The sequence below is a fragment of the Monodelphis domestica genome, chromosome 7, assembly GCF_027887165.1.
Source record: "Monodelphis domestica isolate mMonDom1 chromosome 7, mMonDom1.pri, whole genome shotgun sequence".
Taxonomy (NCBI): Eukaryota; Metazoa; Chordata; class Mammalia; order Didelphimorphia; family Didelphidae; genus Monodelphis; species Monodelphis domestica.
The window spans coordinates 257,962,811-257,985,346 of NC_077233.1; the positions used below are offsets into that span (position 1 = coordinate 257,962,811).

Below are 22,536 nucleotides of genomic sequence, written 5' to 3' on the forward strand. Positions count from 1 at the left end.
AGGATTCTAGATTCGTATTCTCATCGGTTAGGGAACTCAATATAGATATTCTCTCCACCAAATATGTTTTGAATGACTTTATATGTGGTAATAGATGTCATATTTATATAATATCCCTTGCCCTCTTAAAGGGTGAGAAAGAATTTGAAACTTTAAATTCTTAAAAATGAATGTTAAGTTTTTTAAACAATGTAACTGGAAAATAAATAACAATGTTTTTTTTTTTTTTAAGAAAATTCTCTCCACCTGGGCAGTTTGGCAACCCATCTATAATTTAAAATGATAGAGGGTTGCCTTGGGGGACTGAGTGATTAGGTGATCACAAGATCCTCACACATGTAAGCATCAGGGAAGATTTGAACCCAGGTCTTAAGGATTCTAAGACCAGATATTATTCATTTCACCATAAAGCCTTTTTGGTGGTTTGGAAGGAAAAAAAAATTTTAAACAGCTGAGCACAGCTTCCCTACTGTTGTTTTGACCATGCTGGTATGCTGGTTAAGCATTCTTACTCCTGCCTTTTCAATAACTGGCTTTTGTACTTATGCCCACCTGAAGCTAAACTAATAACTAAGGGAACTGAGGAGTTTTAACTAAACTCTCCACCATTTAAGTCTAAGGATACTATTAAGGAAAAAATTTTAAAATATTTACTATTTACAGGGCAGATTGCTACCATTGTAGGCTACTTCTTGAGGATAAAGTCCTGACCTTCCACCATCTAAATGGCTTTAGGGCATTACTAAACAGCTAATCTGGTAAATAAAAGCTAAGGGGGAAAAAAGACCAACAGTCCTATGTAAGTAAGGACCAAGTCCCAAATCTTAATAAGTCCATGTGGTGGATGATGTAAATCTTTTCATTTCACTGTGGGTACTCTTTGATCATGGCCAGAAGTACCAGGAACATCTATGCCATAGCACAGATAGTTCTAACATAGCATCCTCATCAGGTCAGGTTAGGGCAATGATGGCTAACCTATGGCACAGGTGCCAAAGATGGCACACAGTGTTCTCTGTGGGCATTAGGCTGCCCTACCCCCCAGTTTGTTACTAAAAAGGCAGAGAGACTCAGGTAGAATTGCTCCCCTCCTCCTCTCCACATCTCCTGATGGCATTTTTTTCCACATAGCCCGCCCTTCCACCCAGCAGCCCAATTCAAGTGTTTTCTTCCTCCCATGTGGGGTAAGGGGTGTGTGTGGCAGGGTGCACCCAGCATTTGATGGGGCATGTTGTGTGGTCTCTGGGGTGTGGGGGGTGGAGGCTGGGAGCCTAGCACTCTGTCCCTAAACGGTTCACCATCACTGTGGTTATGGTCATTTGCAGCAAGTTAGCTAAGTCTCTTGTGCAAAGTGTCTTAGTGCTAGTGTTGATACAGAGATTATCTCTGCACCATTACCCCCTCAATTCCCCAGCTCACTAACTAGGTCATCTTCCTCCTGGGAGCCCATTGTAGAAAAAGAGGGGAGAGTACCAAATCTATGCACCTTTTGGGGCCTATGCTGAGGAGCTGCCCTCTTCGTTGATGGCTGGATAACGTTGATAACTTCATCTGGGAACTCAGGATTGCTCAAGGATGCTCTTTCTTCCAGGGAAATTACAGGTTTACCCTCATATGGTTCATAAGAAAGGCATTTCCCAGTAATATCACACCTTCATCTCCAAAGGCCTTTTCAAGAAGGATTTGTCCGAACTGTCCACAAAATAGAGACCTGCCAATTGAGGGCGACCTGAACCATTTCCTTGGAACAAGTGGACCCCTTGGGGAGGACAGGAACTTTGAGGGCAGATTCTCTGAGCTGGAGATGGAATAAGGAAAGATCAGAGACAGTAAACCGAAATATACCCAAATTCTGTCCTAATTAGTTGTCTTCCTGACATCTGCATCTGAGAAACTACTTACTTCTGAGACCTTTCCTTCCTAATGATGGAAGAGAATTTCTCTCTCCATTATGTCGCTTTGTTTAATGTGGTCTCTCAGTGACCTGGAGGTCAAAGACCACTGAGTAAATTCAGGTGTAGATAAGCCTTCAGAGAAAGGAAGTTAAAGAACCAAGGGACCAACAAACTAGGAAACTGATTTCACAGGCACTATCCCCCCTGGGCAGCCCAGGCAAATTAAGAAACTATGGTTGGTTCCTTAGCTGTGAAGTATGAGAGCTAGTGGGTGGAGAAAACAGCTTATAAGGGGAGACCAAGGAGGCTGTCAAGGTCTGGCTGGATCCTAGACAGCTGAGCAACCCTTGCTTAGCTTCAATCCATCATGGCAGCCAATAGATTCGTAAGCTAAGAATATCTCTACTTCTCCCCTACCTTTCCCTCTCTTTACTCTACTACTACTTTGATTTAATAAAGTTATAAACTACTAGCAACCTCATAATTTTAATTATAACACTAAGGTGATGGTGATTGAATATTTTTAGGGAAGTATGATGTCCAACTCTCTTAGGATGATGAAGTAGTACAACTCTCAGTAGACTCTTGGGGATACAGTGGATCAGAATGAGAAAGACATATCTTCCTAAGTTCAAGTCTAGCCTCATACTCACTTGCTATATGAACCCTGGGCAAGCCACTTAAACTTATTTGCCTTAGATCCACATCAGTAAAATGAATTGGAGAAGAAAATGGCAAAACCACTCTGGTATCTTTTCTAAGAAAACCCAAAATGGTGTCACAAAAAGTCAGACATGACTGAAACAACTAAACAACAACAGTAGACTTGCCATCCCCTCTATCTTATGCCTCCCATTTGATTCTCAGCCACAGTCCTTGAAAAAAGCCTTGCACATGGAGTATTATTCTTGGCAAGCTAAAGGGCTACCCTCATTATCAGAGACTTATTGAAGGAGGAAACAGTAGGGGAAGATGAATTGAGAGGGGGTATGGAGAAAAGGAACTCTTGTTGGATAAGCTAAAATTTTTCAGTGATATATGAGCTGAGATCCTCAATAGAGAAAGTTGGGGTAAGAGTATACAAAGGAAAGCTCCAGGAGATACAAGAAGGTTTGGTATAGTTATGGAGTGGAATAGAGAATTAGAGAAGAGTGGATTACCTTGTTGCAGTAAGGGTCTAGTTAGATTAAATAACAAATTCATATTGGATCTAATGTAGTTTTATGATTTCTTACAGCTCTAGTCAGCACATGAATAGGAGAGGATGAAGAATATAGGTGTGTCCCAGGGCTGGGTTTTGACAAATGATGGTGTTGTCAATGATAGGACAAGGGCAAGGAATTCAAAAGTATGTAGTTAAATTGTTCACTATGGGATTTAAATAGTAGAGAGTGGCTAGTGAAGAGGTAATAATCTGGGAAATAATTTAAGGGTGAAGGGAATACAGGTTATGTGAGGATAAAAAACATAGGTGTGGTAATGCATTGGGAAAGATAGAATGGTAAAAGATTATGATCAGATAGAGGGTTTGGAAGTTCTTGAACTTTAAAGTGAAACACTTGTGGGTGATGGCAAGATCAAAGGTATGATCATTTCTGTGAGCAGCTTAGAAAGAATGGAATGAATAGATCATATGAAGTCTGTAGACTGAGGAAATGGGACATTAGAGTATTACTTAAGGGAGCATCAATGTGCATATTAAAGTCATTTAATAACAATTCAAGAGTTGTAGAGAAAACAGTATAAATCAGGCACTGAACTTAAGAAGATAATGTCCTGGAGTGCATTACATAATAGCCTTCATCATCTGAATTGGGGGATAAATCTGAAGTGTGAACCTCAAAGGAGGAGATCCTTTTGATAGTGATAGAAAATAGAATCTAGAATTGGCAATAAGGAGCAAGAAGCATTCCAACTACTACCACAGTCATTGATGTGGGGGTATGAATGAAATGCAACCAGTACTAGAAAGGTTAGAGAAGGAAGCAGTGTCAGTTAGTGGGAGCCAGGATTCAAAGAGTGCCATGAAATGGAAGGAATAAAGAAGAAAGAGTTTTAAGATGAAAGTAGTTTGTTAAACAAGGAATAGGCCTTTAGAGGACATAGTGTAAAGAGCTGACAAATCTAAAGTAGGACATTAAGGCTTATGTTGAGGTGGATGGGAGAAAGCAAGCAATTGGGGATAAGGAGTGAGGTTTGGCATCATGTTGGAAAAGGCCCTTACAGGATTGGAGGTTAAGGGGATCTTGTCTTGGGGCTGCATAGTGCTGGAAAAGGTCATAGAGGCCAAGAAAGCTGGCAGGTGGCTGTTGAGGTCTTGTCCTGGGATGGATTGCATGGGCCAGGTAACTGGAGAAAACTCTGAAGGGCAAATCCAGGAGGCTGGTGGTGTGATCTTGAGTGGGAGGTGGGGGAGGTATAGGCCAGGTGCTGCAAAATACACATAAAACAGAAGGCTCATGATACAATAATAATGACTATCCTGGTTGTAATAAAAATATATAGCTCCAATGTTTTCTCTTACTAGTTGACTGATCATCTAGGTCTAGAAGATGATTTACATGCCTATGGGATTCAGGGTTTCCCCCTTCCCCTACTTCAGCTTCACTGAAAAGAGGGGAAGAAAAACTCTGGTCTCTTTAAGGGGAAAAATTCCTCCCAAACTCTTTTTAGCCCGATCATTAAATCACACGTATCAGTGTTGGTGACTACTATTTTTTTAATATCAAGGGGAATAAATTTATAAGCAGCAAAAAGACAGTAATCATTTGAGAAACAATTTGTTTGAAATTCCATTCCCAGTATAGCAGGTGATAAAGAACAGAATAGACTCCTCTCTTCATTTCTCTCCTCCCTGGGAAGGGAAAATAGGTAATGAATAGTTCCAGTTCTGAAGAGATAATAGAAATCTGCAAAGAAGAAAGGAAGGTGAGAGAAATTCAGTGTATGTGAGGCTTACCAGCCCTCTCTGCAACCTGTCCCTTCCACAAGCTTTGTTTGAAATTATTTTCCTGGGGAATTCAGGCCTGGGGCCCTCCTACATCATTCTTGAATTTCCTTTAAGGAAATGGTGATGTACATTTATTCTATTTTCTGCCTTTCCAGACACTCACCACAGCAGTGCTGCTTCTTTGCTCTAACAGCCTGAAGGCTGAGCCAAGATGGATTTCTCCTCCCTTCCTCCTTCTTCCCAGCATTCTCAACTAACTGCAGTTTTAAACGTCTGGGGTCCTGTGAACTCTGGGTAAAAGGCTGCTTAGTTGCCATGGTTATTCTTTACATCTTGGATTCCCCTGGCTATGTTCACTGTCCTGGCAGCTGAGCTACTATCAGTAAAGTAGCAAATAAAGCTCTCCACTGAGAGCAAGGGGATGGGGTGAGAAGAAAAGGTTTGAATTAATTTAGGGGAAGATCATGGTAAGTCAATCAATAAGGAATAAAAACCTTAACCTGATGCAGTTGAAATTAGGCATTTTAAATTGGTAGTAGATCCAGCTCTCAGAGCTGAGGAAATTGCATTCAGCAGCACATGAATAGCAGCAAAGAAGTAAGGAAATAAGATACATGATAGCTAGCTAAATAGAGGATTTAAGTGTTTATTATAGCCCAGGCACTGTGCTAAATGTCGAGAATACAAATACAAAATGATGCCTGTCCTCAAGAAAAGTATACTCTTAACTGCGGAGTGGAGAGACACATAAAAAAGAGCTGCAGTGGGGTATAGGAGATGTCTAGGAAGTCACATGGTGGCCTTATTTTTTGTGTAAAATAAAATAAAAGCTCACCTGGACTGGAATCCAAGATTATGACAGGGTAAATAAAGAACCGTGACTGGAGATTAGGTAGCACTGAGAAAGATGGTCTAATGATGAGAGAAATCCAGTATTAATATTTGTTAGTTATAAATGGAAATGGAACAAAGGGATAAGGGAATAAGATTAGAGCTGTAAAATGCTGATGAATTGAAACTATTGTCATGAAGTCCTAGAGCAGTGGTTCTCAACCTTTCTAATGCTGTGACCCCGCAATACAGTTCCTCATGTTGCGGTGACTCCAAACCAAAAAATTATTTTGGTGGCTACTTCAAAACTGTAATTTTGCTACAGTTATGATTCGGAATGTAAATACCTGATATACATTATGTATTCTCATTGCTACAAATAGAGAGGTTGAGAACCGCTGTCCTAGAGTCAAATCTCTCCTGTTTCTAGCAATGTAATCCCAGGTTAGTCACAAACTCTTCATGCTTTAGTTTCCTTCTGGATTGAAATCTAAGATTCTAAATTGATATAACCATCCTCACTTCCCTTTTACAGAAGGGGTAAAAAGACCTGTATATTCAAGATAATAATAGTTAATATTTATATAACACTTAAAAGGGTTTACAGCAAATTGACTCTTCTGGCATTCACTTCTGCCTCCATGGAAACAGTAACTTTTTTCAGTAACATCTCCAGAAATAGGCACATAGACACAATTCTAGAAACTTGTGTTTGAGGCAAATTAGGGCTGGATTGCTGGATTGCAATTACTGGCTGTTCCACACCCCATTAAAGCTGGAAGGTACTATACAAATGATAATTGTATTTATTTGATACTTTACAAATATTTCATTTTATCCTTATAGCAACCCTGTAAGGCAGGTGGTTATTATCCCCCATTTTACAAAGGACTTAACAGGCTAAGAGAAATTAAGTGATTTACTCAGTCAAACTGCCAAAATATGCAGGTCTTCCTACTCCTTCCTCTGTAAAAGAGAAAGCAGAGTGATTGTGCTTAAGATCAAAGATTTCAAGCCAGAAGGAGCCCTTAGAGACCGCTGAGTTCAGCCCTTTTATTTTACTGCTGAGAAAACTGTTAGTCCCTGTGTCTGAGGTGAGATTTGAATGTCTTCCTTGCTTCAGGTCCAACAATCCAGACCATTGTAGCACTTAGCAGATCCAACTTTCTCATTTAACAGATGAGGAAATCGAGGCCCAGGATGCAGGTATAATAATTGGCAATATTGGCGCTTTCATGTCCAGAACCTCCCTATGGATCCAGCTCATTTTTCTGTTTTAAAAGCTGAACAATTGTGTATCCCATAAAAGATCACTCATAAACCTGAAGCCTCGGCCACCGGGACAATGGTCCATCACAGCTTCTGTGCTCTTTTGTTTGACTGTTTTTCAGGGCGTGGTCAACGCTGGGTGTGATGAGGCAGCTTCCCCTCGGATAGCTTCCTACAACGCCCATATTTTATTGTCGAGGAAGGGACTTTTAGGACATTTTCAAGAGTACTTGGAGCACGACGCTAAGGAGAAAGACGAACTAGAAAGTGTAACGGACCGGAACGAAAGGACTTCTGCTCCCCGGGCAGGAACCGCCCCCGAAACAAAAACGGTGCATCCTCTTCAGCCATCCTCCATCCATTTTGAGGATAGGCCGAGAGCGCAACAAAGGAGGGGGGCGGGGTCTCGCTTCCTGGCCAATCCCATGTAAGAGTGCTGGGACAGTTTCCTTGTGATGTCATTTCAATGCGCGTGTGGGGCGGGGTGGGGGGGCGCCTATAAAAAGGGACTTCCGGAATTACAGCAGAAGTGCCTGCTGGGGGAACGCTTTTCCACTCTTCTGGGAACTGTTTCACTTAACATCGTAAGGTGAGCCACCTGCTTCTTCATGGCTATTTGTGGCTGTGTCTCGATCTGAAGAGAACGAGTCTCACGGTGGTCACACACGCGAGCGTGTGGGGGCGGGGCGTCAACTTCCTTAGGAAATGGGGCCTAGAAGGGGAGGGAGGACGAATCAAGCTGTGGCAGCAGAGAGCCAAAGACACCCATTTAAAAAAAGATTTTCTTATTTCTGGAGCTCCTGTTAAAATAAATCTATCTGGGGAGCACCCAGAAATAGTGCTTATCCAGGTTTTGCTGTAATAGAACATTGTCCTTGTGTACAATCAATCAACCAGTACTTTTAGGATCTTAGAGTAGAAATTTAAATTAACGAAAATTTATTGAGAGCCTACTTTGTGGCTACTAAAGTGGGACAAAAAAGACAGTGCCTCCTTCCTCTTAAAGGAGTTTACAATCTAGTACTGCTTGTTAGAGAAGGCAGTGATATAAGTTATATGATAACTGCAAAGTTACATATACAAAGGAGTATAAACAGTGGTAGAAGAAATCAATCAGCTATGAACTGCTAACTATATACTGAGCACTGAAGGGCCTTTAAGGAAGGAAAAGATTTCAGGAACTAGAGAAAGGGATTTACCTCGTTCTAAAAATAGGAAGTAGTGAATGTAAAAGAAACGAAAGCAGAACTAACATGACTGAATAGTTGCATAATGTTTAGCTAGCTCCCCCTCCCCGCCTTGAACAATGAAGGTTTCAAGGATTAAGACCTGAGAAAACTGCAAAAGAACTAGATTGCTAATCTAGGGATTTTGTAGTTTATTCTGCTAGCTAGGGGGAGCTTTTGAAACTCTTAAACAAGAAAAGACTTTTGTGGTCATCTAGTTTTTGGCCTGCAATCATTGACTATCTTGAAATAGCTTTGGTTGTTTAATTAGTGCTTTTATACGCCTATATTTTGTATAATATAATTAAAAGTAAAATCTATGAGTGAAAACCTCATAGAATCGATGAGATTTAAAGGATGAATAGAATGAATTGGCAGTATTGAATGTGGAATTTAAAGCTCAAGGGAACCTTAGAGATCATTACTAAACTCCTTTATTTTACTTTTGAGTAAATCAGCTCTCAAAGTGGTTGAATCATTTGCCCAAGGATACTCACACAAGAAAAGAAAAGGCTTTATGAAATTAAGGATATAGAATAGAAAAGGCATCTCATTTTATAATTGAAACTGAGATCCAGAGTGCTTAAGTGATTTTCCCAGTTCACAGGTAGTAAGTGACAAAATCAGGATTTGAACTGAGATCCTCTCCATTTCAAATCTATTCCTCTAGTGTATCGGGCTGCCTTTTTGAAAGGACAGAATTGAGTGGTGGAGGTAAATTAGTTTGATGATTTGTAGAAGGTTAAGGAGCTGAAAGACTCTAAAGTATTATTGAGAGTTATATTGAAATGGATGATCATGCAGGGCAAGGAGACATTTAATCAGATGAAGTTTAATTATATAAATTGGAAGCAGTCAAGAGACTGGAGATTCCTGTACTTAGTACTTTAAATCTTGGATCCCAACACTTGAACCATTTGGAGCAAGGGGTCCTTGAATCTGTATATCCACCAAGCATTGTCACTTTGGTCTTTATTTAGCTTTGAACAAAATCTGTGAGTATCTGATTCACAGATAAACAGACATACGTTCTCTAGAATAAACAATGTCTTACTATTTTTCAAATGTATGATAGAGCAAAAGTTTATTTAAAAGTTTTGCTATCTTTATAAACAGCTTCTTATTATAGTAATACTTTTCCAGATACTAATGATACAAGTCAATTGGTCAGTAAACATTTACGAAGAATCTATTCTGTTCCAGGCATATGCTAACAGATAGTAATAGTAAAATCACTGTCATGTTGTATGTAGTCAATGACATTTTTTGACATTAAAAAAAGATCCTTATAATTGAAAAAGAGACTAAACCAAAAATTTAGAGAATACAAAGAGAAATGAGAGAAGTGGAAGACAAGAAACGTTCTGCCCCGGAGGGAGATAGGGAAGAGGAGGAATCAAAGATAACATTATTTTTTGAACCTCTTGTGACCCAGATGATTTGGGGTACTACTGAGAGAAACAGAGAAGTCAGGAAGACATTTTTAGAGAATATGGTAAGTTCAGTTTGGGAACTTCATGTAGAGATATCCAGGAAACTGGGAAATTCTGGTCTACCTAGAAAACAGTTTGTCTTGCCTCAACCACTTATGTGTGTGTCATATTAATGCAATTAGTTTTCATTTTCTTTTGCTCTTTTTCAGCTTGTTATCTGAGGTCAATGACGCAGGTATGCTGGTTAGTGAAGCAGGACAACTGCCATCAACGAATCAGACTGCCACATCTAGAAACAGTGGTGATAGGACGTGGTCCAGAGACCAAAATAACTGACAAGAAATGCTCTCGGCAACAAGGTAATAATGGCTACACTAGTCTAAAAGATTGTTGTATCACCTGATGACTACAGGGTTGGTTTGAGAAGTATCAAGTTAAGAAGAGTTGCTGGTTTTAGATAATGCTTTCCTAAAAGAAAATCTAGATGTTGAAGTTTTCCACAAGTGCCCAGGTCCATCAGTTTAGTGATTTAACACTTTTCCTTTATCTCATGATTATGAGACTGATTTCAATTGTCCATTCCCTTGAAGACAATAAATAGATTTCAGATTCCCATTGGGATGAAAAAGATAAACTCTAAGGTGACCAGACTAAATTATGGGAGGTCAAATTAACAGTAGTCCAAGGTGGAGGTCTTAGCTATTGAGATTGAATTTTTTGCTCGCTAGCTTCTAACCTTATCACTTGACTTAAATTGCTCTCTCTAATAAACAATCTTTAAAAATGAAAAATTTTTTCAACTAAAATTTTATTTTTGTTTACCTTCATCTTTCTTTCCTCTGCTGAAAAAGAAAAACAAAACCATTATAGCTAATGTTCATAGTCAAACAAAGCAGATTCCTTCATTAGCAGTTTAAAAAATATATTAATCTATATCTTGATTCTGTCACCTTTCTGTCAGGAAATTGATAACTTGCTTGGTTGTGAGCCCTCTGAATTGTGGTCGATCATTGTATTGATCAAATTTTTAAGTCTTTCAAAATTCAATAGCAATGTGTCTGACCTCTGGGAGCTGAGGGACATCAGGTCTTCCTCTAAGAAGAGCTGAGCTAACCCAGGTCAAAAAGGAGGCAAATCAAACCCTCCAGATCTTTTTCTCAGAAATCATTGTTGAGCTGTGCTTCTCTTGTCTTGAAATGCTAAAATTGATTTTTGAACCAATAGAACTTTACCTGTATTTTTCCTCCTAAATGTCATCTTATTAGAAGAGCCAAATTGTAGAAGACCTTGAAAACCATGCAAACAGCTCTGAACTCGATTCCCAGAGAAATAACATGACCATATATGTAAATGACAGATTAGTCTGGCAGCAGTTTGTAGGATGGAGAATGGAGGTGGAAAGACCTGTTAGGAGACTATTACTATTAATGTCTGTGTGGATAGTAATTAGGTTTTATGCTTAACATGCATCAGTTAGTCAAGCATTTATTTGGCATTTACTATGGGTCAGACATTGTGTCACTGGGGAAAAGGGGTGACTAAGGGGAAGTAGATTCCAGACATGAAAACCTCCATGCCCTGGTCTTGAGCCTCCTGCCCGGAGCCCACAAGCCCTGCCGTTTGGAGGCAGGCTGAGGACCCCTTATTCTTGGGGCAGATGACCAATGGAGGGTTTGGAGAGTTAAAATTCTGCCAGTGGATCATCATGTAAGATCCATCTACCTTCCATGGTGTAGTGATAGTTAGCTCAGAAATGACCGCCTGCCAAAGCCTCATCCCTCACTCTGAGCAGCCTGGTGCCCCCTAGGCCTCCTGGTACCTAATGTACCCATCTCCTAGCCCTTATCTGTGCTTGAGATTATATTTTAGAATGAGGTCCTGAAAGAGGCGAGAAGGGAAGGGGTTGAGAGCAATGGCTGAGGCTCAGTGGTTCGGGACAAAAGAAAGAGGAGAATTGGGGGTGGGGTGGTAGGATGATGCTCAGCTTTGAGAATTGAAAAAGGAGAAATCAGGAAGGACCCTCCCAGGGACGTCATTTTCTCAGATAGGCTTGGGAGGCGCTTGGAAATGTGGGGAGCTTCAGGAAAGGGAAGTGGGTTCAGACCAGGAAGAAGATCCTTGTGGCTGCCTCACAGAGAAGCCTTTTCTCTTCTTTGAGATGAGGCTGCACCAAAGCCTTGTAGGAGATGGCTGGTGTATGCTGATAGCAGTCAGTGACCAGCTCATCCTGACCGTTAACTGCACAGTTGGGCCAACAGGAGAGAACAGACTGATTCTCCAGAACATTCTCCGGTGAGCAAGTGACCTATATGAGATAGTTACTGTCATTTGAATCCAACTATTGTACTAGGTTGCTTAAAAACTAGAAATAAACCTTTTGCTCTGAGAGGATACCGATTGCATCATGATACACTAGAAGAGAACTTAAGAGTCAGAGAATGATGTTTAAATCGCAGTCCTGTCACTGTCTCTGGAGGACCTTGAGCAAATCATTTGACCTCTCTGGAACTCAGCTTTCTCATCTGCAAAAAAAAGAATGCTGGCATTTCCATAGCACTTTAAGGTTCACAAAGCACTTTATATTCATTCATTTCTTTGAGTCTCACAACAACCCTCTGAGGTAGAGTCCATCATCATCCCCATTTGACTGAAAACTGAGGCTGAGAGGTTTTAATAATTGCTTCCAGAAATCACATAATTAGCTTGAGGAGCTAGTGAAGCATGATTCAAACTCAGGTCTTCTTGCCTTCACGTACAGCACCCCATCCACTACACCTCTAGCCAAAGCGGGGCTAGATGATCTTGAAGGTAACTTCCAGCTCCAAATGGAGGATCCCATGACCTCTCATCAAATGAACCTTCATTGAATCGATTACACCTCGCCAGTGGGCTGACATTAAAGCTTAGTAGTAAGGTGATACTTCAGGGAGACTACACGTGTACTATTGATAAAGTACAAATTCTTCCCTGAATGACAATCTCATATAGACTTCTCTCCTAAAGGTCTTAACGCTGCTAATAACTGTAAAATGATGTTTTTATAATAATGTAGTCTCTTGTTCTCGGAATCATTTCCTTTCTTAGGTTTCTGTATTAAACACTTAATAGACCTCTTTTCATTGCTGTAAACTAAATTCTGCTATTATATAAATGAAAAGCATACCTTCAGAAGACTATTAGCAGTAGATAATGTGAATGTTTATAATGCCAATTTACCAGCCTAAAAACTGTGAGATTCTGGAACAAATTATTCTGCTTAATAGAGAGACTTCATGTTGTTTTTCTATACTGTGAACTGCATAGGCTTTTTCTATAGAGAATAACAATGTTACATTTGTGATAGAACCCCCAAGGTCCTAAAATCAAAGGTTTGATTTTTTTTAAAGGAATACTACCATCTTTTTTTTTGTTTGTTTTTTAATCCCTTATTATCTTCGTAAGAATCAATACCAACTATTGGTTTCAAGGCAGTAGATCAGTAAGGGCTAGGCAATGGGGGTTAATTGACTTGCCCAGGATCATACAGCTAAGAAGTGTCTGAGGCCAGATTTGAGCCCAGATACTTCTTTTTTTTGTTTTTTTTTAACATTTTGACTTTATTAAATCCTTTATGAATAATCTTTCATCTTGTCTTGTGTTTCTTCTTCTTCTTTTTTTTAAATAGTATTTTATTTGATCATTTCCATGCATTATTCATTAAAGACAAAGATCATTTTCTTTTCCTCCCTCCCACCCCCCGTAGCCGACGCGTAAGTCCACTGGGTATCACATGTGTTCTTGATTCGAACCCATTGCCATGTTGTTAGTATTTGCATCAGAGTGTTCGTTTAGAGTCTCTCCTCTGTCATATCCCCTCAGCCATTGTAGTCAGGCAGTTGCTTTTCCTCGGTGTTTCTACTCCCTCAGTTTGTCCTCTGCTTATGGATAGTGTTTTTCTCCTAGATCCCTGCAAGTTGTTCAGGGACATTACACCACCACTAATGGAGAAGTCCATTACGTTCGATTATACCACAGTGTATTAGTCTCTGTGTACAATGTTCTCCTAGTTCTGCTCCTCTCGCTCTGCATCACTTCCTGGAGGTTGTTCCAGTCTCCATGGAACTCCTCCACTTTATTATTCCTTTTAGCACAATAGTATTCCATCACCAACATATACCACAGTTTGTTCAGCCATTCCCCAATTGATGGGCATCCCCTCGTTGAGCCCAGATACTTCTGACTCTAGTTTTGGCACTCTATCCACTGGTACTACCTAGCCACTGCAAAATACCATTGTTCTGTGCGATTTCCTTAGCCTGGGGAAATGTGACCAAGTGCTGCACACCCTGCTAGGTCCCTGAATGGAAAAGCATTTGCTAGGCACTTACTATGTACAAAGGCACTGTGCTAGGTGCTGGAGAAAAGCAAGCCAGGTCTGCCTTCCAGGAGCTTGTATTCTTTTTATTTTTTTATTTTTATAAAAACCCTTACCTTTCATCTTGGAATCAATACTTTGTATTGGTTCCAAGGCAAAAGAGTGGTAAGGAGGCAAGAGGAGTTAAGTGACTTGCCCAGGGTCACACAGCTGGGAAGTGTGTAAGGCCAGATTTGAACCAAGGACCTCCCGTCTCTAGACCTGGCTCTCAATCCACTGAGCCACCCAGATGCCCCCCAGGAGCTTGTATTTTAACCTGAGGAGTCAGCATTTCTAGGAGGCCTTGGCTTCAGGATAGACAGGGAAGCCCAGTTGGCCTGTGGAATGTCATGCACACAGTTCTGATTTTAGTTAGTCTCCTTTCTGATGATGAAACCATATCTGTTTCTGATGTTGAACATTTGACAGTTGCAGAGACTTTGGAAGAAGTTTCCTTTCCCATTTTTCTAGCTGTACAGGAGATGGTACCTATAACCACGGCTGCCAGGCTGCATTTCCATGTGGGTGCTTCCAAGAATGGCAGCTTTGGGAGCTGGATTGGAAACTGGAAGCAGGGTTGGCCCTCTGCTCGTAATGCTATTCTTCAGCCTTTTGGTAGAGCCTGGCTTTATCTAGTGAGGTGTGAGAGTAAGGAGCAGCACAGTGAAATCACAAGAGAATTGTTTAATTGTTTTATCTTCACACCCAAAGTGCAAAAGTGCAGCTTTCAGTAGCTTTTTGTTTCTCTGAAAAATTGTCATGTGAGTTTGGGCCTTTGTCTTTTGGGGCCTTCAGCCAATAGCAGAAATTCTGAAACTCTACTTGTGCTGCTTATTAAAAAGACTTTAAAAGACTCATGGAGGGGAACAGTCAGATGAGAGGTTCCGGGTTCTTATTTTGCCTGACACTTCCTAGCTGTGTGACCGTGGACAAGTCACTTACCCCATTTGCCTAGCCCTTACTGCCCTTCTGCCTTGAAACCTATTCTTAGTATCGATTCTCAGAAGGGAAGGGTTTAAAAAAACAACTTAATAGAATGGTGATTATTCAGCCTTTCCATTTAGGGAGTGATTTGGAAAAATCTTGTGGGACCACATTGAGTCATATTCCCATACTACGTTAGCTTTTCTACTTCAGGAAAAGTAGAAACAAGTTATGTACTTAAGTATTAATTTATTTTCATTTCTTTCAGTACATCTGAAAGCGGAATGCAATAAGGGCTATGTCAAAGTAAAGCAGGTATGTGCTTTTTTGATTTACTTGGGTTTATTGAACATTTTGCTTTTTTAAATCCTTTTAAATTTATTCAGTTTCGTTGGGACAAATTATTTAAATGCCCTGTGTCCTTAATATTTGAATCACTTACAATATATTGAGCACTCAAAACAGTTAAAGAAAACAATATAGAAGGTGTATCTTTGGCCAATAGTACACATAACCTTAGACTCCAGTTATTTTTCATTTTGTTTATATGAAAGATTAGTTTTATAAATTAGTACAAAATTCTCCAGTGCTTTTGATTTAAGTCTTTGTTGCCATTTGGAGTTTACCTTCATTTATAGAATTTTAATATTGAATGATGACCCTAAGAGTAAGGACTTTGGGTGGGGGTGGTTTGGAGATGAGGGGCAGTTCCTGGACTCTATCATGGTGCCTTTCACTTGGTTTTCTTAAATGTTTTTTGAATATGGTTCCATTTTGTTCATTCTGTTCTCATGAAATACTTTACCATCAAATAATCATTTAAGTACTTTGCCAAGCATTGAATTATGTTCTAAGGATTCAATTAAAATTAATGAAACAATCTCTACCCTCAAAGTGCTTACATCTTACGTATTCACGTAGGGGTGCACCTAGGGGGAATTAGGAAAGGCCTTTTGAAGGAGATGGCCTGACCTTTAAGGAGAGCTTGAGATTCCAAGAAGGGGGGAGGTGAAGAGGAAGAACCTTCTAGGCCAGAGGGACAGACAGAGATAGCCTCTTCAAAGGCCTTAAGATGGTGTGTTATGGTCAGCAAGTCAGCCAATTTGGCCAGAACCTGCTAGTGTTTGGTGGGGGGAGTAATGTAAAACCTTGGCTAAATACCAAACAGAGTAATTTGTATTTATCCTAAAGGTCATGGGGAGCCCCCTTTTCAGGAGGGGGAGTGATTTGGGCATTTCCAATAGTGAATCAAATCAAAGTAAGAATTCTCTGTTCTTCCATGAAGAAATGACTTCCCTTCTTGTTGTTGGGCAAGTGACATGTATATGGCATGTGTTGTAACTAGAATGGTCTTTGGGTGAACCTGTTACTGGTGGTATGGCCGAGGAGGATATTGACTGGAGCTGGAGAAAGTAGTGGGGAGTAGGCAGTGAACAAGGTGGGGAGGTGAATTGGCAGAGCTGCTTCTTGGACTGGTCCGGGCTTACAAACAAGGAAGGCACAAATATATCCGTTTTCCAATTCCATTCTGCACTTCTGGGGTTTGTTTTAGTACTCGCCAGTAAATTTTATTTAAATATCTAGCCTCTGAGTGCAAAGCACATATCTCAGCCTTGAGTAAGCTTTAGGGAAGGAAAGAAGTGCCACGCCAAGGCTCATAGAATATTAATGATAACAGTTGGAGAGGTGAAAGAGGGATTGCTACCCAGCAATTGGTAACCCAGCCAATAAAGATAGAATGTTGAAACAGAAGAAAATTTACAAAATCCTATTTTCCTCCAATAGTCTTAGTTCAGCCACAATTAAATTTTTCTTTCTAGATGCAAAAATATTTTGAGTTTCAAGTAATCATCTTATAGGTGAACTTCTGGAATTCATTCCTCTCAATAGGGGCTTCTATAAACTGAGAAGTACACACATACATGTACCCCTAAATCCTTTTCATGTTGCTGCAGTGCATCAGATTTGCTTAAGCTATTTGGCAAAGAAAAGATTTTTCTTTTACCTTAATCTGAACCCTGAGCTCAATGTTCTCCCAATCATTGGACATGGCCCCAGAGCATTTAATACCTCTCTCCTTCTCTCCAAGCCAAGCAGATTTTTTTTTGGCTAGAGATAGGCAGTGTTGGGAACTAGTTTTTCCATACCTGGGAAACACAGTAGTTATTTCCCAAGTGTTATGTAATTCTGATGAACAACCCCAGCCTTTTGTCCTACTCAGAGGCTATTGGAACAGACTGGAACTATGAAAATATAACAATTACCTGAAATCAGGTTGTTATATTTACTTTTTTTCATTGAATTTTATTTCAGGTTTATGTTCTTCTCCCTCTTATCTTTCCCCTTCCTACACCTAGAGAAGGCAAGGGAAGGGCCTTATTACAAACACGCATAGTGACAAAACAAATGCTTGCACTAGCCAGAGGCTTGTTGATTTTTTTTAAAAGGAAAACTGATAATCCTCTCTGGCTTTTAATTTTAATTTTTTAATTCTTTTCCTTCATGAGTTTGAAATTTTTTAAAATTAAATTATTCTTATCAATTACATGTAATAACAAATTTCCACATAAGTTTTCCGAAGTTATGTGATTATCATCTTTACTTCTAATAAAATCTCTGTGAGGCTGAAAGATGGCAAGTACACGTGTAAATGTAAAGCACTCTTCAAATGCAGTTTATCACTATTATTCTGGAAGGTTGTTTCAAATCTACCCTGACTGCACTGATCTGCCTGCTAGTTATTTCTTGCTTTAATTACTTTGACAAGTACACACAGACATGTGCCCCCTTTTACCCTTTCTACCAGCCCTACCTCTGCTAGGTTTTTTTGTTGTTGTTTTTTAGCTTGACCATATAACAGGGTAGAGAGCATCTGGTGAGGAACTACTAATATCAATACAAATGGGCACCTGCTCCACACTTTTTGGTTGTAGAGAATTCCTGGGCATGCCAAGAGGCTAAATGATCAGCATAACAAGTCCAGGAAAGGACTTTACCTCAGCACTTCCACTCTAGGTCTTATCTCTGTTGGGTCAGGCTCTGTGTTGAACTGTAACAGCACGTGGTAACATGCATTTTTTTTTTATCTTGCCTCTGTCTCTTCCCAACAGGGGAGAGGAGTTGTCCTAGGAAGATTACAATTCTAAGGATTAGTAAAAAAAATAATATAACCTTATGAGCAGTTGCCTTTAGATAGAGACCCTTGGATTTAAGCTAATAAACTTTAAAATCAAATCTTTCCCTTCCTTTATAGCCTTCCTATTGCCCATCCTCTTTAGTTTTCTGGGAATAAAAGTAATTGTTTAGATTAAAAAATATTTTCATTTCTTCTCTCTGTTATCAAAAAGTACTGGTATATGCAACCTAGGTATATTTGTATATCTTAGGAAACTCTCAATGTTCTTTCTTTCATAGATGGGAATCAATCCAACCAGTGTTGACTCAGTAATTATTGGGAAAGACCAGGAGGTAATGCTAAAGCCAGGACAGATTCTCCACATTGTGAATGAACTTTACCCTTACACTGTACAATTTGTAGAAGAAACTGAGAAACCTGTTTCAGGAGGAGAAAGGAAGAGGAAGAGGCCTTGTGATGACAATGAAACTGATGAGGAGATTAAATCAGGAAAGGTGGAAGCAGAGCCCTTGGACTGTTCAGAGGGTACTTCAGCTCTTAAGCCGCCAACCAGCACCAGATCTGTCCCAGATCTTTTGAAGGGGGAAAAACCTTCCCATAAAAAGGTAGGTGAATGGTTTGAGGTAACTAGGTGGTAATGACAAGAATGTTAATTGCTTGTGGCAAGGAAATCTTTGGGTTTTCTCTCTTAATTGCTAAAATAAGTAAATTTTTTCCCTCATGAAGATTAAACATGAGGGTGGGAGGATTTTTTTTAGGTTCTATTGACACATTTTGTTTTGACATAGGCATATCCCATAGCATTCACAAAATAAATTTCTCTCAGAGTGTGAAGGAAAACCACATGATAGTGAATTTTACTGATAGCATATGTTCCCTCTCTCACTTTTCAAGTTTCCCATTTGTTAATAGAAAGGATGTGTGCTTTAATTTCAAATGTATTGTTTATTGTATTTGACCAATTTACTCATTTAGAATTGTTGTCATTGGGTCTAATGCTCTTTTGGCTCTGCTTTCTTCACTTGGCACACTTGGTATAAATCTTGCCATGTTTTTCTAAATTCTATTTGTTGTTTCTTATAACATGACATTCCATTATAGTCATAAACTACAATTTCCTAAAAAAATGTATTTATATTTTCTGTTTCTTACATCATCCCTATGGTACGCCATGTATCCTTTCCCCTTTGCCTCCCTGAGAGTCATCTCATATGACAAAAAAAATTTTATCAAAAGGAAAGAAAAGTCAGCACAATGGATCAATACAATGAAAAAGTACAAAAACATGTGTAATGTCTAACAACTGTGGACCCCCCCCCAGCTCTATTAAAGGGGTGATTTGGGGATCACTTATAACATTCTACTAATCTAAACTTCATTTAAGTCCTTTTTGATCTTTACAATTTGTGACTAAAATTTACTTTTGATTTTTGATGTGAAATTCTTTCCACTTACATTGTTATAGTTACTGTGAATATTGTTTTCTTGGTTCTGCTTACGTCACATTGAATCAGATCATAGAGATCTTTTTGTGCTTCACTGTGTTTATCACACATTTCTTACACCACAGTAGTTTTCTATTACATTTTGGTTTAGCTATTCCCCAATTGATAGAAAGCTATTTTGTTTCCAATTCTTAGCTATCATCCAAAGGCTGCTTAAATATTTTGGAATTTATGGGGACTTTTTTTGTTGTTGTTGTTGGCTTTTTTGGAGTAGAAGTCCAGTAACAAAATCTCTGGTTCAAAGGGTAGGGACATTTTAGCCTCTTTATTTGCATAATTCCAAATTGCTTTTGAAAATGGGTGTACCATTTCACAGCTCTACCAATATGTATTGGTGGGCTTGTCTTTCCACAACCTCTCCAACATTGACTATTGCCTATTTTTGTCATTTTTGCCCATTTGCAGGGTATAAAGTGAAAGTTCTCAGAGTTATTTTGATTTGCCTTTTTCTTATTATTAGTGATTTGGAGCTCTTTTTATGTGCTCGTGAATACTTTGCAGTTCTTATTTTGAGAACTACTTGTTCATATCCATTGACCATTTATCTACTAAGGAATGGTAGCTATTAGCCTTATTCATATTTATTGTTTATATATAGGATACCTAAACCCTTATCAGAGATATTTGATACCAAAAATTTTTTTCCCATTCAGCTACTTCCCTTCTTATTCTAGAGGTTAATTAGTGCTCTCTGTAAAATAGCTTTTCAATTTCATGGGTTCACAGTTTTAAAAAAATGTTAATGTTTGTTGACATTGTTTTTATGTAACTTAGATTTCTTACTGTTCTCTCCCTTTATTTTCCCAGAGAGTCATCTTAAAGAATAAAGAAAAGAGATAAAAAGAAAAGCTAACCAGCATCTATCTGGGGGGAAGGGGGGACCAAAAACATGAATTACATTTTGTGTCCATACCCTCAGTACCTCATTTAATTTTATTTGTTTGTAGAGCCTCATTTTAGTACTTTCTTAACATGATTCCTAATTGTTTTCTACCATAGTTGGATAAATTTGCAGCTCCACCACAAATGCATTATTGGATCATGTAGTTTGTTTATAAATTGTTTGCTATTATAAATAGTGTTGCCATGAAATATATTTTTTAAATTTTATTTTTATTTTCATATAAGACACACTTCCATATTGGTCATTGTTTAAGAGCACACTCATGCAAGACCAAACATCCCAAACTAAAACCATAAATACACTGATGGTGAAGATGACTCCAGCAAGTATCTGTCATAAGTCTTTCAGGATTGTCCGAGATCCATTGCTTAGAGTAGCCAAGTTTTCACAGTTGATCATTGTACAGTATTCTCAAAGTTCTGCTTATTTCATTCTGTATCAGTTCTTGCAGATCTTTCCAAATTTTTCTGAAAGCAGCCATGATATTTTTAAACACATAGTTTGTTAAAAGTCAGTTATCACTTTGGGGTATAAATCCAATAGATGGCATTGTTTGGGGTTAAAGAGCATGATTAATTTAGAAACTTTTCTTAGATAATTTCAATTTGCTTTTAGAGCATTTGGTCCAAGTCACAACTGAGCAGTGATGAATTAGCATGGCTAGTTTCCCATAGTGCATTCACCATTGATTCTTACATCTTTTATGTTAGTAACACCCATTTGATGAGTGTGAGTTGATCACTTAGAATTTTTTGAATTTGTATTTATTTGATTATTGATTATTTTGAACAGTTTCTTGGAGGGTGATTTGCCTTTTGAAAATTTTCAGATCCTTTAAAATAGTCAGGTTTAAAAATAGGATAATGGCATAGCTAAAATTTCCAGTTGACCGAGATTTTCAGATATTTAAGAAGTTCTACCTTTTGATTGTTTTTCCCCACAGTGTGACATTAAGATTAGTTTAAAATATATTAATAAAATTTGGTTTTCATATAAGTACTTCCCAGCAACACCCAAATAAACTTCCCTTTCAATTACATTCTCTGAGAAAGTTAATTAAGCTGTTGACAGTTAGGAAAGCTGTCATTATCTCAATTTTGTCCTTATGCCAGAATTTTATGTATCATTAAGGTTCAGAAGTGTGAATTTAATGAAAAAGACAGGAATACTCATGATTGCTAATTTTTACTTTTTTGTGAACAGTAAAGCTTTTTTGTGACAAAAAGAATGGTTATTGGAAAATGATAGTGGAACAACTAGAAATCCAGTATTTGCTTGAGGATTGTTAACAAAAAAGCTTGTGTTGTGAGGGAAGAGTCTTTGTAAACCCTATTTTTTGAACACTATTCTCTTTCATATGGTAGGCATCCTTTGGGCATTGGAGTCAAGGCTTGACAATTTCTATGTATGACCGTAGAATGCAGGTAAGATGAAGCGCTATTTTTGAAATATTTTTAGTTCTTTTCATACATAACCATCTCACAGAAGTGAGAACCATCTGTACTCCCAGTGGAATAGAGTAAGAAAAATGACTCTATTCTATGGAAAGCAGGTGAATTTTCCAGGTCTATCACCTCCTGATAGGTTTGATTCCTCTGAAGGGGTCAGGAGAGCTGTAGTGATGCAGCATTTGATGGGTTTCGCTTCTAGGCTAAATGTGGCTTCAGTGATTGGGATTTCTGACTACTTTTTTTATTTTTGGTAACTTTATTTAAAAAGAAAACACTTCTGCTGCAGAATTATTTGAAAAAATGAAATAGTCATTAGTACCACAGGGGCTATTTTATTAGATGCCTGTTCGGCATTTAAATGAAAATGTTTAGTCTATTAGGATTTACTCTGCTGAATTTTTAAAGTATAATCTCTACTGGTTATCTCATTGTTTATTCTGTAAGATTAGCCTTTCCAATTAAAGTTTGATAATTTTAAAATGTCCTATGGAGAATTTTGCATGTGTGTGCACATATCCTAAGAACCCTATTAAAAGAGTTGTGTATGAACATATAATAATGCATTTATAAAGAGCCAGTCAGTGTATTTTGATTATTAATAGAATATCTTTTCCTCTAT

General features: G+C 38.6%; 1 protein-coding gene and 1 long non-coding RNA gene across 4 annotated transcripts in view; one reads left to right on the forward strand and one right to left on the reverse strand.

The window, feature by feature from the left end:
* Positions 1-22,536, forward strand: part of APTX (aprataxin) — a 31,740-nt gene that overhangs the window by 1,380 nt on the left and 7,824 nt on the right. Inside the window, exons 2-6 of one of the 2 annotated variants that reach the window (XM_001373143.5) lie at positions 7,068-7,534; positions 9,814-9,963; positions 15,190-15,236; positions 18,336-18,662; positions 21,831-21,890. In XM_001373143.5, the coding sequence (XP_001373180.2) occupies positions 9,831-9,963; positions 15,190-15,236; positions 18,336-18,662; positions 21,831-21,890 (567 nt within the window). In that variant the 5' untranslated portion in view covers positions 7,068-7,534; positions 9,814-9,830. Of the gene's footprint in view, positions 1-7,067; positions 7,535-9,813; positions 9,964-15,189; positions 15,237-18,335; positions 18,663-21,830; positions 21,891-22,536 lie in introns of those variants that run through there. The other variant, XM_056806674.1, reaches the window with a different exon arrangement.
* LOC130455640 (uncharacterized) lies at positions 4,338-7,070 on the reverse strand. Of its 2 annotated transcripts, none has more exons than XR_008913746.1 (3): positions 6,600-7,070; positions 5,681-5,757; positions 4,338-4,804 (listed from the first exon to the last, which is right to left on the reverse strand). It is a non-coding gene; the product is annotated as an uncharacterized LOC130455640 (long non-coding RNA). The 2 variants fall into 2 exon arrangements; XR_008913747.1 differs by having other exon boundaries at positions 5,009-5,757.